The 17850-nt window shown below is 41.8% G+C and overlaps 1 protein-coding gene across 1 annotated transcript in view; it reads right to left on the bottom strand.

Moving 5' to 3' along the window:
* Nucleotides 1-17850, bottom strand: part of JAZF1 (JAZF zinc finger 1) — a 301835-nt gene that overhangs the window by 60236 nt on the left and 223749 nt on the right. The window contains exon 3 of the mRNA XM_044294578.1: nucleotides 1883-2079. Coding sequence (XP_044150513.1) covers nucleotides 1883-2079 — 197 coding nt within the window. The remainder of the gene's footprint in view (nucleotides 1-1882; nucleotides 2080-17850) is intronic.

Raw genomic sequence — 17850 nt, 5'->3', positions numbered from 1 at the left:
AAAAAAAAACGCCAGTACCCAAAATGAGGGTGAATAGGAGTTGTACTTTCAAGGCAAAAAAGATGAATTTATGACGTCCATAGTCAGATATGAAAAGGCGAGACTGCTCTGCAGCGTCTCCGGCAGTGATGTGGGATAAGACTTTCCAATCCACAGGGCTTAGAGTGTCTGGTACATACTTACTCAATTATTCCACTTATACAACAAGCTATAGACCTGTGTTTAATAAAACAGGAGCCTCCAAGGTGGTTACGTATCTAATATACTAAGAATGCACACCAAAATGCTGTAATTCTCCAAAATGCTAAAATGTAATTAACTTTAAATTGCCCTTCTATTTTACCCCAAAAATGTAACAAGAAAAAGGCTCTACTTTTATCCACCAAACATAATGGACAAACTACGAATAATGAAGCAAACTTTGCATGGTTACAAACTATCTGAAATTACTGCTACTCTGCGAAGTATTATTAAAGGGTTTGTCCACTTTTGACAATCACTATTAGTTACAAGGTTTTCTGAAAATAATAACAGGAGTATAACTTTTCTGCAGTGCCTCCACAGGGGAAATGAAGCATTGCATGGTGCAAGTCTTCCAGAAAGAGAAATGTGTCTCCAACTACCGTAATTGATGTTAATGGATATGTAAAGGGATTGTCTCATCTTAGACATTGGTGGCATATCGCACATGTCATATTAAAGGGTCACTTTTTTAGTTAAGAAGGAAAGTGATATGAAGGTTAAATCACCAGAACAGCAGTGCTAACAGCGTCAGCAGCTAGAACTTCAACATCCAAGACTAACCTTATGTTAACATAAAGCTCCTGTGACATTATTAACGGTTAGTGAGAAATATCACTTCAAAACCAGCTTAAAGGAGTTGTGTCAAAGTCCCCACCGATCCTAAGAACTAGGGTACCGTTCCTCTTTTCTGGTGGAGCAGCAGGTCAAGGATGTGCCCTGCTGCATTCACTCTCTATGGGACCTCCTGAAGTAGCCAAGCTCTGTACCGGGGTATCTCAGGCAGTCCCATAAAGAATAAATGGAGTGGCAGCACATGCTCAATCTGCTCCTCTATCAGTGGGGGTAAGGCTGTGAATAGGGTACAACTTTTAAAGTTGGCGCAACTTCTTTGAAGGCTATGGACACCTTTTACATGAAAAGATGATTTTATATATGTTTTAGTCTGCAATTTTCATTCATTTATTTTCACATCCCTGATAATCAAACTGCAGATTGCTTCTAGTTTTAGACTTTTTTTCATGAAAATGGTTTCCTCCCATCCATGCTAAATGTAAGCTCTATTTGTAGAGGATGCTGCTGTCTTTACTAGCTCTCATGTATTAGCACAGCTTCATTCCTGGACTGATTTCCACTTGTACATTTCACAAGGGATCTCCTCTCACTTCCATTGACAGAAACAGATTCTGTGGAGCATGTGCTTTCCTCCCTAACTACAGCCTGTGTGAGGTTGCCCTTAGATGCTTTCCCCCCTCTCCACACTCTGATCTGTGTGTACAACCTCCTCCCCAGATTCAGAAGCATCAGCAGCTAGGTGAAGAACTATCCCACACTCTGCAGAAGCAAAATAGGAACAGATTTTTAAAGCAGACTATCTAGAAAGTTGAATGTTGCATTTAAAAAACGAATGAACAATAAACATTCAGGGCAAAGGTGTCCATTGCCATTAACTCATCATTTATTATAACTTGGACAGAAACAAATTTAGTACTGATTAATAAATACATATTAGAGACTAAGGGAGCCATTTATTAAGCTGAAAAAACAGCTTAGGGGTTTATTAAGACTGGTGTCCTAAACGCCGGTCTTAATAAATGTGCTCCAAAATGCCTAATCACTATCATGCAGTACTATCTCTTACCTGTAGGGGTGCTACTGCGGAATGAAGACGATGGAGTGATGGGTGGAGTGACTGGAGGGGTGAGGCTGCCACTGCCATGGCGGGGCGGTGTTGACACATTTCCACGGGATACAGAGCTTGACAATGTTAGGGAGAGCTTGGGCTGAATTTTCTTCTTTAAGGTTTCTTGTTCACGTCGAGCTGCTTCAGTCATAAATCTATGAAAAAATAAGAATGTAAATCAAGTGCGTCGTTATCATTCATATGGCCCCAAAGCAAAATAAGACGGGGCCCCACCACCTAGTCTAAGAAAATAAACAGCACCATAAATAGCAATAATTAAAGGTATGCATAAAAGCACAATATATCAGAAAACCCACATTAGGACAAAAAGCCACCATATTTTATTCCCCACAAAAAGCTACAATGTTCTTGAACCTAACTGTCCCCCAACATCTTGGCCCCATAGCAAGTGCTATGGCTATAGTTACGCCCTTAATGTCAATCCTCGTACAAGTAGAAAATCTACAGCCGGACAAATATTAAATATTTTGGATATTTAGAATATAATATAATGACTGCTTGATGATTATTGTACACCCTTACAAGGAGATTATGGTGAAATCACTTTATTTATCGCCTTTATACTGTATATGCACTCAAACTAGAAACTGTAAAAAAAAAAAAAGGGGTGAGCACCCAAAACATCTACTGAAAAATAGAAATAATTTTATTGGCTAGTAAGAAATGTACAAACACAAATACCAGTAAAAACACTTAAAAGTACACTCGGTATATAAATGCAAGGAGAACGACCTTGATACACACCTACCTCCCAGAACCCTCCTTCCCCAACAACATGTAAACTTGGGGTCAATAAAGTGATTCCACATGAAAGGAAAAACATCTAAATGTATATCCCAAAATCAGCAAAGGAAAATAGGAAGATGTGCAGCAAAAGCAGAAATGATAGCAATGCAAAGAAACAACATAAGCATATCACCAATAATGGGAACTGGTCCAGAGGCAGGAGGGGGGTCAATGTGCGCCAAACGTGTATCGCCACATCTGGTCCACCTTTATATATAATATCAGGAAAACACAGATGTAAAGTAGATGAAATGGAAGACAATAAGGCACATCTGTCAGAAAATATTGCATTTACTAGTAGGAGACTGCTGCTTTGCCCTCTACCATACTTTACACTGCAGCTTGAATACTGTGTATAGACAAATCCCCATCAGAATTCCACTATGAAGACAGATCATGGACACTGATTTCTCTTACAGCAAAGATACAAAAATTAGTATACTAAAAGCAATAAAAACACCAAGGCAGAACTCTGTGTTGTTTCATTCTTTTGTTATTCCTCCTGGAAATTTAGGAAAAAAATAGATAACTGGGTGTTCCCAGTTTATCTGTCAAAGGGGCATGTAGCTACACTGACCAATCATTGCTGATAGTTTCAGACTGTATAGTGACACCCGACTGTCAATAAGAATAGTAACACCCAATTTCCAATCATTCACACATTTCCAGGAAGAATAGCAGAATAGCATAAGGAATACTATGCATCATGATGAAAGCTGACAGATGCTCTTCAAAGGCACTGTCTATGACAACAACCCCTGTCCGGATGCCCTATCTGACCAGGCCTCTCTGGCCTTAAAATAGGTCCAATCATCAATGTCATGTACCGATTGTCATAAAATCTGGGAGAATGTAGATTTAGCATCCCCATACCAAATATTAGCTGTCACTAGGGAAGCTGCTTGGCCTGGATAGCTCTTTGCAGCAGTGTTCTTCTCTGGATAATAGGGTCTTCTCCAGTCCTTTATATGGTTTAGGGAAAAGGACGTTACGAGACATTTCAGAGACTGAATAATCATGGTCTTTGAATGTTTCTTTCAGAAGCCAATTTCTAATGTCAGATCTGGTTAGGACTACTGGATTTTATTGGGTTTGGATAGCAAACTAATAAGGCTTTTGTTCTGCAGGACTGAGCGTCACAATGGGTAAAGGCCTGGAAACATCAGGGGAAAAAAATGAAAAATATCCTAATACCATTAGGTCAAACAGAAAATGTTATTACATTTGGACTCCATGCATGAACAGATAATATGGTGCCTATTTCCAAAAGGAAAATTAACTATAAAAAAAAGTCTATTTGTTAAGACAAACCAAGTGTCAGAGAAAGATCCAGAGCAATTATAATGACTGTTTCCCAATTCAGAACTGTGGCAGATAGTTCTCAAAAAAATCAAGCAGTGTCCCCGTCTGTCACTATTCTGTACCATAGCCTGCAGGTGACATTGTAAACATTGAGGATGGGAGTGGTACGGTTCTTACTATGAGGGGTACCTGTTGCATATGTTGCCCCTAGACCATCATTCTAAACATATATACAGTACAGACCAAAAGTTTGGACACATCTTCTTATTCAAAGAGTTTTCTTTATTTTCATGACTATGAAAATTGTAGATTCACACTGAAGGCATCAAAACTATGAATTAACACATGTGGAATTATATACATAACAAAAAAGTGTGAAACAACTGAAAATATGTCATAGTCTAGGTTCTTCAAAGTAGCCATCTTTTGCTTTGATTACTGCTTTGCACACTCTTGGCATTCTCTTGATGAACCACATCTTTAAATGCTGCTAAGGCTACTTTCACACTAGCGTTTTTGCTGGATCCGGCAGGGTTCAGCAAAAACACTTCTGTTACTGATAATACAACCATCTGCATCCGTTATGAACGGATCCGGTTGTATTATCTGTAACATAGCTATAGCATAGCATAGTATAGAAAGTCAATGGGGGACGGTTCAGTTTTCTATTGTGTCAGAGAAAACAGATCCGTCCCCATTGACTTGCACTTTGGACGGTTTCCTTTCCGGTATGAGAACGGAATGCATTTTGGAGCATTCCGTTCTGTTCAGTTAATGAATGGGGACAAAACAGAAGCGTTTTTTTTTCCAGTATTGAGACCCTATGATCGATCTTAATATCGGAAAATATTAACACTAGTGTGAAAGTAGCTTAAAGGGAGTCTGTCACCTCCATATGGCCATATACAGTGCTTACGTGGCTCTGTAGCAGACCTATACAGGATTGTAACGGTACCTTTGTTCTTTTCTTTAGACCTGCACCAGCAGGAAAAACAAAGTTTAATTCATATGCAAATGAGCACTCTCAAGTGCCCAGGGGAGGAGTTCAGTGTGTAGGTGCCCAGGCGGCTCTGCCTTCTTTTCACTTTACTCCTCCCCAGCCTCTGCCTTTGCCCGCCCTCCAAGTCTCTTGCCTCATCGATAGGGCAAAGGAAGATGCTGGGGAGGAGTAAAGTGAAAAGAAGGCAGAGCCGCCTGGGCACCTACACACTGAACTCCTCCCCTGGGCACTTGCGAGTGCTCATTTGCATATGAATTAAACTTCGTTTTTCCTGCTGGTGCAAGTCTAAAGAAAAGAACAAAGGTACCGTTACAATCCTGTATAGGTGTGCTACAGAGCCATGTAAGCACTGTATATGGCCATATGGAGGTGACAGACTCCCTTTAACAACAGCTCGGGTAAGATGGTTGACCCAAAATCATGTGCAGAATATAGAACCAAAAAAAGCCTACAATTATAAAATAAAAACAGATTAAAAAAAACAAAAACGTGTCACTATCTGGTTTTAGTTTGTAAAAAAAAATTATATACACTGCTCAAAAAATAAAGGGAACACTTAAACAACACAATGTAACGCCAAGTCAATCACACTTCTGGGAAATCAAACTGTCCACTTAGGAAGCAACACTGAGTGACAATCAATTTCACATGCTGTTGTGCAAATGGGATAGACAACAGGTGGAAATTATAGGCAATTAGCAAGACACCCCCAATAAAGGAGTGGTTCTGCAGGTGGTGACCACAGACCACTTCTCAGTTCCTATGCTTCCTGGCTGATGTTTTGGTCACTTTTAAATGCTGGCGGTGCTTTCACTCTAGCATGAGACGGAGTCTAGAACCCACACAAGTGGCTCAGGTAGTGCAGCTTATCCAGGATGACACATCAATGCGAGCTGTGGCAAGAAGTTTTGCTGTGTCTGTCAGCGTAGTGTCCAGAGCATGGAGGCGCTACCAGGAGACAGGTCAGGAGACGTAGAGGAGGCCATAGGAGGGCAACAACCCAGCATCAGGACTGCTACCTCCGCCTTTGTGCAAGGAGGAACAGGAGGAGCACTGCCAGAGCCCTGCAAAATGACCTCCAGCAGGCCAGAAATGTGCATGTGTCTGCTCAAACAGTCAGAAACAGACTCCATGAGGGTGATATGAGGGCCCGACGTCCACAGGTGGGGGTTGTGCTTACAGCCCAACACCGTGCAGGACGTTTGGCATTTGCCAGAGAACACCAAGATTGGCAAATTCGCCACTGGCGCCCTGTGCTCTTCACAGATGAAAGCAGGTTCACACTGAGCACATGGCAGACGTGACAGAGTCTGGAGACGCCGTGGAGAACGTTCTGCTGCCTGCAACATCCTCCAGCATGACCAGTTTGGCATTGGGTCATTAATGGTGTGGGGTGGCATTTCTTTGGAGGGCCGCACAGCCCTCCATGTGCTCGCCAGAGGTAGCCTGACTGCCATTAGGTACTGAGATGAGATCCTCAGACCCCTTGTGAGACCATATGCTGGTGCGGTTGGCCCTGGGTTCCTCCTAATGCAAGACAATGCTAGACCTCATGTGGCTGGAGTGTGTCAGCAGTTCCTGCAAGACTAAGGCATTGATGCTATGGACTGGCCCGCCCGTTCCCCAGACCTGAATCCAATTGAGCACATCTGGGACATCATGTCTCGCTCTATCCACCAACGTCACGTTGCACCACAGACTGTCCAGGAGTTGGCAGATGCTTTAGTCCAGGTCTGGGAGGAGATCCCTCAGGAGACCGTCCGCCACCTCATCAGGAGCATGCACAGGCGTTGTAGGGAGGTCATACAGGCACGTGGAGGCCAAACACACTACTGAGCCTCATTTTGACTTGTTTTAAGGACATTACATCAAAGTTGGATCAGCCTGTAGTGTGTTTTTCCACTTTAATTTTGAGTGTGACTCCAAATCCAGACCTCCATGGGTTGAAAAATTGAATTTTCATTTTTTTTATTTGTGTGTGATTTTGTTGTCAGCACATTCAACTATGTAAAGAACAAAGTATTTCAGAAGAATATTTAATTAATTCAGATCTAGGATGTGGTTTTTTTGTGTTCCCTTTATTTTTTTGATCAGTGTATATATATATATATATATATATATATATATATATTACACGTCGTTTAAAATCCCATTCTCTTGCATGGTACCATACTTTTATGAAGGATGCAGGGCTGATACATACGGTACATAGGACCCATGTGAAAAACAGTGCAGACAAAAAATGCAAGTGTTTTCAAGTAACCAGTCAGAATCCAGCTGCTATTTTTTGAAGCACTGGTCAGAATGGAGTAAATTCAGTTACAAAGGTAATTTTGGTTAAGCGCCAGAGCAAAATAATGGTTTTGAAGGTTTTCAATAATCATCGGATTAAAGGTTATGATTTCTAGTAGCATGGATTAAGGCAGACATTTAATCAGTCTACCCAGGACGAGGTTACAGGAGGACAGCCGGCAACGGCCGCTTCTGGCAGCCACATATAACTAAGCTTAAAATAAGCGTATGTGGATTGCAAAGCAGGTGCAGGCTGAGCGGTCTTTTTTTCAGTTCCTCAAACTAAACCGAGTGGGTGAGAAATCAAGATTTTAACGGACTGCACAACCACCACAAGAAAAGTATAAAAAAATATTATTTTAAAGTGTGTGTGTGCAAATATTATTTCTGAGCTTTTTATATTATTAATTACATGGCTGGGAGGAAAATCTATAATGCTGCTTCTGTCCTATTTTATGTAAAAGCAGATTAAAGTAATATGTGCCTCCCAAGTTGTGGCGGAACTACAGTGGAAGAAGTATTTTCACAGGGGAGCTACTTCCTTGTTACCCATCAGCATATCAAAGAGCTTTCTATCATAAGAACTTTGTATGTTTATTATCATGTATTATGATTAGTAAAAACGTTGGGACCCATAGTGAACTATTGTAATGTTTGGCGGAACCTTTACTTAAAGAGGACCTTTCACCGATTATGACACTGTGAACTAAGTGTACAGACATGGAGAGCGGCGCCCGGGGATCTCACTGCACTTACTATTATCCCTGGGCGCCGCTCTGTTCTCCCGCTATGCCCTCCGGTATCTCAGGCCACTAAGTTATAGCAGGCAGAGATTTCAGTCACTAAGGTATGGTAGGCGGAGTCTGCCCTTGTTCTGCTGTAGCGCTGGCCAATCGCAGCGCAGATATATGATGTTTACTGCCTCTTTAATATATAAAAAAAAACAAGAAAATGAATGACGAAGAATGCTGGTAAAGACTTGAAGGCTTGATCGGCCTCCTGAGATCTGATTGTGCTGTTAGCGGGGTTAGATTTTGCATGTGCATGAGACCTAATGCAAAAGCATTGCAAGACTCTGGCATTCATCCGAAGCTTTTAGCTGAGCAATGTCTACGAGCAGATGAGATAATGTGCGCACGTGTTCTGTCACCAACTGTCCAAACACGAAGGCCTTCCTGGGTACAGTAGGTTGTTTATGTGGTAGCAACGTACACGTCTCGTGTAAGGAACAAATCTCCCCCATAGCCTTATTAGGCTACTTTCACACTGGTGTTTCTGGGTCCACTTGTGACATCCGTTTCAGGGCTCTCACAAGCGGCCCAAAATGGATCAGTTCAGCCCCAGTGCATTCTGAATGGATAAGGATCTGTTCAGAATGCATCAATTTGGCTGCGTTTGGTCTCCGTAGCGTTTTTTAGACGGTCACTAAAACGCAGCTTGCAGCGTTTTGGTGACTGTCTGACTATGCAGAGCCAAACGGATCCGTCTTGACTTACAATGTAAGTCAATGGGGATGGATCCGTTTTTCACTGACACAATATGGTGCAATTGAAAACTGATCCGTCCCCCATTGACTTTCAATGTAAGTCAAGACGGATCCGTTTTGACTAAGACTTTTTTTTAATGAATAATGCAAACGGATCCGTTATGAACCATCACAAGTGTTTGCATTATTGGTCCGGATCCGTCTGTGCAGATACAAGACGGATCCGCACCGAACGCCAGTGTGAAAGTAGCCTCACTCGTGTACCCCTCAACTAAGAGGCATGAAAATCACTCCCCTCATCCTCACCATCACTACTGATAATATATATGGGACAATGTACTCTCTACTGTAAATTATAAGAATATTAGAAGTCTCCAACCAGAGCCACAAATAAGTGCATTTATACTGAATATTCTTTGTAGAGTATACTGGGGGGGGGGGGGGGGCACCATTTTTTCTTATGATACACACACCACAGCTGTTGCAGAACCTCTTTTTGAAGAAGAGAGATTATTGTCCTCTATAGATTGATTTATTTTCAGCAAGAAGGTCTAAAGCACCTCAGGTGTGTTATGGTGTTGTAACCATGTAAGGCTCTGTTCACATTTGCAATACGGGTGCTGCAATATCAATGCGGCAGAACTTAACCTACCCCATTATAAGTCAATTGGGTTCGTCAGGCGCAGGGTCCATTGTGTAACTGATCCGCAATATATGGAAATATATATAAAGCCACATAGGTGAGACACTTTCGGTTTTGCTCCCATTTTGCATGAGCTGAACTCAAAGATCTGAAACATTTTCTACATACACAAAAGACCCATTACTCTCAAATATTGTTCACAAATCTGTCTAAATCTGTGTTAGTGAGCACTTCTCCTTTGCTGAGATAATCCATCCCACCTCACAGGTGTGGCATATCAAGGTGCTGATTAGCCAGCATGAATGTTGCACAGGTGTGCCTTAGACTGCCCACAATAAAGGGGGGGGGGTCAGAAAACCAGTCAGTATCTGGTGTGGCCACCATTTGCCTCACGCAGTGCAGCACATCTCCGTCGCATAGAGTTTATCAGGTTGTTGATTGTGGCCTGTGGAATGTTGGTCCACGCCTCTTCAATAGCTGTGTGAAGTTGCAGAATATTGGCAGGAACTGCAACGCGCTGTCGCATACGCCGATCCAGAGCATCCCAAACATGCTCAATGGGTGACATGTCCGGTGAGTATGCTGGCCATGCAAGAACTGGGATGTTTTCAGCTTCCAGGAATTGTGTACAGATCTGTGCAATATGGGGCCGTGCGTTATGCTGCAACATGAGGTGATGGTCGTGGATGAATGGCACAACAATGGGCCTCAGGATCTCACCACGTATCTCTGTGCATTCAAAATGTCATCAATAAAATTCACCTGTGTTTGTTGTCCATAACATACGCCTGCCCATACCATAACCCCACCGCCACCATGGGCCACTCGATCCACAATGTGGACGTCAGCAAACCGCTCACACGTCTGCCATCTGCCCTGAACAGTGAAAACCGGGACTCATCCGCGAACAGAACTCTTCTCCATCGAATGTGAGCATTTGCCCACTCAAGTCGGTTACGATGACGAACTGCAGTCAGGTCCAGACCCCGATGAGGAGAACGAGCATGCAGATAAGTTTCCCTGAGACGGTTTCTGACAGTTTGTGCAGAAATTCTTTGGTTATGCAAACCGATTGTTTCTGCAGCTGTCCGGGTGGCTGGTCTCAGACGATCATGGAGGTGAACATGCTAGATGTGGAGGTCCTGGGCTGGTGTGGTTACACGTGGTCTGCGGTTGTGAGGCTGGTTGGATCTACTGCCAAATTCTCGGAAATGCCTTTGGAGATGGCTTATGGTAGAGAAATGAACATTCGTTGCACGGGCAACAGCTCTGGTAGACATTCTTGCAGTCAGCATGCCAATTGCACGCTCCCTCAAACGTTGCAACATTTGTGGCATTGTGCTATGTGATCAAACTGCACATTTCAGAGTGGTCTTTTATTGTGGGCAGTCTAAGGCACACCTGTGCAATATTCCTGCTGTCTAATCAGCATCTTGATAGTTGCCTTTAAATCCATGTACTATAGGTTACTGAATGGTAAAGAAATACGCAGTGGTGTACATAGAGAAGTAAGGGCCCCATAGCAAGGCTCATACCAGGCCCCCCCACACAGGACAGAAGGGTTTCTGCATAAAACCCTTTCAATGGGCCATTTCTTTAGAACAGGCATCCTCAAACTGCGGCCCTCCAGCTGTCGCAAAACTACAACTCCCAGTATGCCCAAACAGCCTACAGGTATCAGCCTACAGCAAGGCATTGTGGGAGTTGTAGTTTTACAACAGCTGGAGGGTCGCAGTTTGAGGATGCCTGCTTTAGAAGGTAGAGTCCTGACCAAGTCTTCACCCCCAGTAGAAGAGGAGATGATTAAAACTGGGCCACCTCTTGCCATGGGCCCTATAGCAGTCGCATGGTCTGCTGCTATGGTAGTTACGCCCCTGGAAATACAGTAATTCTTACTAAGGGCTCATTCAGACAAGAGATGTTGATGTCCAGGTTCTGACACAGCGTTAAATGGACTGTGTCTGGACTAAACACTGACCCATTCTAGTCAATGAGCCAATTCATATGTTAGATTTTCGGCATGCAGATAGCACCACTTAGGTCACATTTTCATGCAACAGCACGGTAAATACAGACAGTACAGACATGGAGAAGTTTAACATCACGCATCTGAAAGGGACCTTACATTTCTGCTCTTGGGCAGGTGACAGGAACTTTGTTCCCTCGCTCCCGTCTCGCTTGCACTGCATTTTCCCACAATCTGGGATTCTCATACCCAATAATATGTGGCTTGCTTTTATAAGCCAGACCGCTAATGCATTGAAAACACATAGTAATACACCGAGGCTTAGGACATGGAAAAATCAATGCGCGGCAATCTTTATTAATACGTTAATGGAGAACACAGCGGCAGAAAAACTGGAAAATATCATCTAACTCACTTAATGTTAATTGGAGCGGCATACACCAAAAATGAACTTTTCCTTTTAGGCGATGTCAACAATGCATTCACACAAATTACAGCGGTAATGAATGACTCACGCACATTACCTTAATGAAAGTAATATAATAACAGTACAATATATAGCCGCTTGGATTTTAACAATTAAATGCCTATTTCTTCAGACTCCTGCTCCAAAAACTATTACCATCTGACAGCTGTAGTCCGGGCCGAGTCTGATGATTTCATACTTGGTGCAGAGCCTGGAGAAGGGACACTGCCCACAATTCTAGGTTGTTTACCAGACTCGGGCTAGACTGCTGCAAGAAATATGTGAGGCTAGCAGTCCCTTCCCCCAGGACTACGGCTCAGCGGTGTGCAGTACAGTACAACAGCGCCCTCTGCAGGTCAACAGGTGCATTCACATCCTATAGGTTAATAGAATTCAGCGAATTAGGCAGTCACCATAGGGAATAGATGCAGCACAATAAATATTTCTAGATTTCCTCTCTATGATCACAGCTTGTTTTGACGTATGCTTTTTTTAACAGTTTTAATTTAAAGCCAAATCCATTATTGGAAATGATCTGGCAATCATAACGCGGTTTTATGAAATCCCATCCAGGTACTGCTCTATTTTAAGAACTGCAAAGGGTGAAATCCACAGCAAATTCTGAATTCAACACTTTTTTTTACAGTGGCCATCTCTGCAGTAAATTGTGTAGCTTTAAAGGGCATCTGTCAGCGGATTTGCACCTATGAAACTGACTGACCTGTTGCATGTGGTCTTGGCAGCTGAAGGCATCTGTGTTGGTCCCATGTTCATATGTGCCCGCATTGTAGATAAAAACTAAATTTTTTGTGCCCTCTGCACTTTGATTGACAGGTCCAGGCAGTGTAAACATGATCACGGCTGGCCCTGTCAATCGAAGTACAGAGGGTGAAGCAATTACAGAAAGAGCAGAGCCTTTAGGTGCAAACGTAACGCTCCGTTGCTCCTAGAGGCTGATTTGCATATATTAAAACTTAATTTTTCTCAACGGTGTGGCCACATATGAACATGGGACCAACACAGATGCCTTCAGCTGCCAAGCGCACATGTAACAGGTCAGCCAGTTCCATAGGTACAAATCTGCTGACAGATGTTCTTTAAATATATTTCTTTATATTTCTAATCCCTTTGGTTTTGGCAGGTTTCACTTGAAATGGACTCTTTCACAGTTCCTTACACAGTGCTAGGTTGGGCATGGTGCCGTTTCAGAAGACAGTCATGAAGAACATGGGTGTTTGAGGTGGTCCCAGTGGACAAACCCACATCAATGAGACATTATTGGCTTTAAAGGGGTTGACCTGTGGCAACAACTTGTCCCCTATCCACAATGTTAATACAAGCCATTTACTAATGTATTGTGATTATCCATATTGCCTTCTTTGCTGGTTGGATTCATTTTTACATCATATTATACACTGCTCGTTTTCCAGGGGTTGCGACCACACTGCAATCCAGCAGCGCTGGTCATGCTTGCACATTATAAGAGAAAATACCAGCCCATGTGCACTCCCACGGTCCCAGCCAACAGAGAGGCCAGAGCCTTTTTCTATAGTGTGCAAGCACAACCAACACTGCTGGATTACAGGTTGGCCATAACCCCTGGAAACGAGCAGTGTATAATGTGATGGAAAAATTAATCTAGCCAGCAAAGGAGGCAATATGGACAATCATAATACATTAGTAAGTGTCTTGTATTACCATAGTCTACATTATAAATGCCATTTGCTAGAGTGAGTTAAGGCTACTTTCACCCTTGGGTTGTTCATTCTGGTATTGAGATCCGGCAGAGGATCTCAAACACTGGAATTAAATGGATCAGTATTGATTTTGTACTTCAGGATGCATCTATTCGTGAAATCAAAATGGAAAAACGGGATCCATTACTAAAAATACATTGAAAGTCAATGGATGACGGATCTGTTTTTTAGGCATCTAAAAATACTGATCCGTCACAATTAACTTACATTGTTTTCAGTGCTGGATCAGTTTTTTTTTTTATTTTTTCGTTTTTATGAACGGACGCAAAACCACAGCTTGCAGCGATTTTGTGTCCGGTCACAAAACGGAAAGCTGATGGAACGGAAGACATCCTGAACGGATCTCTTTCCATCCAGAATGCATGAGGACTAAACGGAAACATTTTTTTTCCGGTATTGAGATCCTCTGCCGGATCTGAATACCGGAAAACAACAACGCAAGTGTGAAAGTAGCCTAACCCCTTAAGGTGGCCTAACACATTAAATGACTGGTGCCCGAAATTGATGGTTTTGGCAGAAATGGACGACCGTCTAATATGTATGGGAGTGTCCTGACTCTACCCCGACTGGAGATGATGGGGAAAAGAAGGCTCAAACAATTGGATATCAACATGCCTGATACTATTGTTTTAAAAGTAAACATAGAATGTGTCGGCAGATAAGAACCATTTGGCCCATCTAGTCTGCCCAATATACTGAATACTATGGATAGCCCCTGGCCCTATCTTATATGAAGGATGGCCTTATGCCTATCCCATGCATGCTTAAACTCCTCCACTGTATTTGCAGCTACCACTTCTGCAGGAAGGCTATTCCATGCATCCACTACTCTCTCAGTAAAGTAATACTTCCTGATATTACTTTTAAACCTTTGCCCCTCTAATAGAAACATATTTAGATCTAGTCACTGCTAGATTTTAGAACTACCTGCACAGGACAGAATATGTTACATGTGGTATAACTGTTCGTATTGAATCATTTTGATGCATACAGTGAATATGATTCATTTAATAAAAAGCCACTTTTTGCTTTGATGACTTAGTGCTGTGCTTCACTTCTATGAATGTTGCTGGACAAGGAAGCTACCACCAAGCAATTCTACCTTTACTAGTGTGCTAACCATAACAAGAGTTACTAATGGGCATACCAGGCCTGTTATCAACTGTTTTGTAATGAATCTTAATGTATTTTATTGACTTATAACTCACTGTATCCGGAGGCCCCTCTTCCCCGAGAGGACAGGTTGCATGCAGCTGATAGTCTATGTAGAGGGGAGGGCTCAAAGGAGAATGGAGCAGTGATACACACACAAAGATACTTCTGAAGGCTCTGGTAAGTGGTATACCTCATCTCAGTGATTGATTCATAGCTACAATGATTGCTGCTATATAATGGCTGCATACTGCTGCTTCTTTTGAGAGATAGGGGAGGAGGATCTATTCTTTTCTCTGTGCTGTGTATGGGAGACATCATAGGAGCTATTCTCCACCTCCAGTCTCCATAGACTTTTATTGACATCATGTGACCTGATCCCTCAGTCAAGCTAACAACCCCTACAGATTCTAACACTGAATTAAGACTAAGTGAACAGTTAAAGAACCATTGGAAAGAGGAAAGGAGCCTGGCAAGTAAAGAAAGAGGCATTTTATTTTATCTATTAAGCTATCTTCCAAAGTTCCTTATCTCCACTTGTACTACTGATTTATCCAAACTTGTTTATAATCAGATGTACACTTTAATAGGCAGTGATCCTTAAACTGCAGAAAAAAACAATATAATATGAAAAACAGTCACAAGTTGAATGTTTTCTGGTAAAACCAAGTTGTGTACACTCAGTATTCGTCATTCTTTATACTTCTAGAACTAGCAAGCGCACAACTAATCATAATTACAGAGAGCACAGAAGTTCAGAACATAATTTGTCTGATCATCTATGCACTTGACCTAGGTCAGATTTTACTGTAGGAATCAGGAGACAAGAACAGTCACAAAGATGTGCGTGAAATTAATAATTGATTGTTTTACGGAATGTTTATATCATCTCAAATGGGTATTAGAAATAATGTCTGCAATTAATCCGGCTCTTCACACCAACAGATCATCTTCAGCTTTCCAAACAAACTGTAAATTAATTATTAAGCAAAGAGCGGACTGCTGAATTAATAGCTCAAGGCAACAGTGGCGAGGGTTTTATTTCTAATGAGCAACTAATAGTGTGAAAGTGGTTTCATTACTGTCTGATGGAGACAAATGTAAACAGATGGAAATGAATCAACTGCAGTGAAGTTTTGTCAGTGTCAAGCAGTTCAGAAGATGGTTAAGCAGACACAGAGATCAACATATGTATTTAACGTATAAAAAAAGACTCCAGTCTTTTGGAGTACTATATTAAATGGCAATTAATCTAAAAACGGAAGAAAAATTTCGGGGAATAATATCTATTAACCCGCAAGACAGAGATGTAGCTTCTTCTCTGATGCCTGCCATATTTGTGATCAGGTAATGAATCTCCATATTAGCTTGGCATCACCGGCTGGGCCAGAGTCCAAGACAACATGCTTCAATGGCATCACGTTGAGGACCTCTGTGAAGAACATTTTAACATTATGGCCTTCAGCTGACAGAAGGCACCAAGTGCCAAGATGAGAATTCCCCAAGTTCCATAAGATGAAAAAAGATTGAGATTCCTCAGTGGTTGATACCGGAATCTCAATCTTTTTTTCATCTTATATTTACTGACTAATACAGTACAAATATATATTTTTTACTTTAGCGAAACCAAGTTCCACATACACAGATGTACGTACAATGAGAGCAATAGATTTAAGAGGTTGTGTATAGTATTATGTGTGTGTATGCATATATACTGTGTATATATATATATATATATATATATACACACAGACACACACACACACACACACACACACACACAAACCATATTTTTCCACCTGTAACAAGCACCCGCCCATAATATACGCAACTAATAACGCAAAAATACGGAAAAAAAAAAGAGTCATATCTCAGATCAGACCCCCAGTGTTAACCAGACCTCAGCACAGAGCCCCGGGTAGACACCCAATGTTAATCAGACCTCAGATCAGACCCCCAATGTTAAAGAGGTTCTCCGATAATTAAGAAAATAAAATTACTGAAAATACTTAAATATTATTTATTATAAATATATTACCAAATACCTTTCATTAGTTATAAGGGTTTGTTTTGTCTGGGGAGCTATCATTAGCATAAATAAAATGGCCACGGTGTTATGACTACACACAAAACCTGTCCTAATCACACAGCCGGACAAGTTACTTCAGAACACTGAGCTAAAGAGCTGCCTCATCCTCCTCTCTGCTCTACCTGTCAGGGATTATGATCCTGAATACAGTTGAACATAACGTTGAGACATAAAGTACAGACAGGAGGTGGGGGTGTGGTAATGAGCAGCAGCTCTTGTATGCAGTCTCCATTACCACAGTCTGTCCTGTCCGTCCTCTCAGTACTTGATGTCTCCTCATGAACTCCCTTCCTACAGAGATTCAGCTAATGATCATCTGTATCCAGGATCATAAACCCTGACCAGCAGAGTAGAGAGGAGGATGAGGCAGCTCATTAGCTCAATGAAGTAATGAGCCATTATAACTAATAAAAGGTATTTGGGAACATATTTATAATAAAGTAATATTTAAAGTAGAACTCCAGCAAAACTTTTTATTCTCTGACCTGCTAGAAAGTGATGCCATGTGACCAACTTTCTGATCTCCAACTGACATAGGACAAGATGTCAGTTATGACTGAGGGCATGTACCGAGTGCAAAGCTGCTAGATATATGAAGGCACAAAAAAAGACACATTAATACAGTATGTGGGGAGAGCGGAGATATGGGGAATCATACTATGGGAATACTGACCCTAGATGCTCCCTTACTCTGGCTCAGCCCAAAGATACACCCATAAGGTAGGAGCACTCTGTCCCCGTGCCTATTCCTATTGTTCCCCTATATACCCTATCAAAAAATGTTTGTAAAACCCAACGTGTTTCCCCATATATATTTGTAATAATATTTCAGGTTAATCAGGGGATAGATCCAAAGAAAATGGTAAACCAAATTAAATAAACAAAAAGAGTTAAACTTCAATGTCAATTTGATACTATGGTTACCATACGGTTGGCCCAAGTCTGCATAGGGACTCTACGCTACTA

This window comes from Bufo gargarizans, chromosome 5 (genome assembly GCF_014858855.1).
Source record: "Bufo gargarizans isolate SCDJY-AF-19 chromosome 5, ASM1485885v1, whole genome shotgun sequence".
Classification (NCBI taxonomy): Eukaryota; Metazoa; Chordata; class Amphibia; order Anura; family Bufonidae; genus Bufo; species Bufo gargarizans.
Note: the sequence above shows the minus strand (reverse complement) of the source record. Positions and strands in the feature narration are given on the sequence as shown.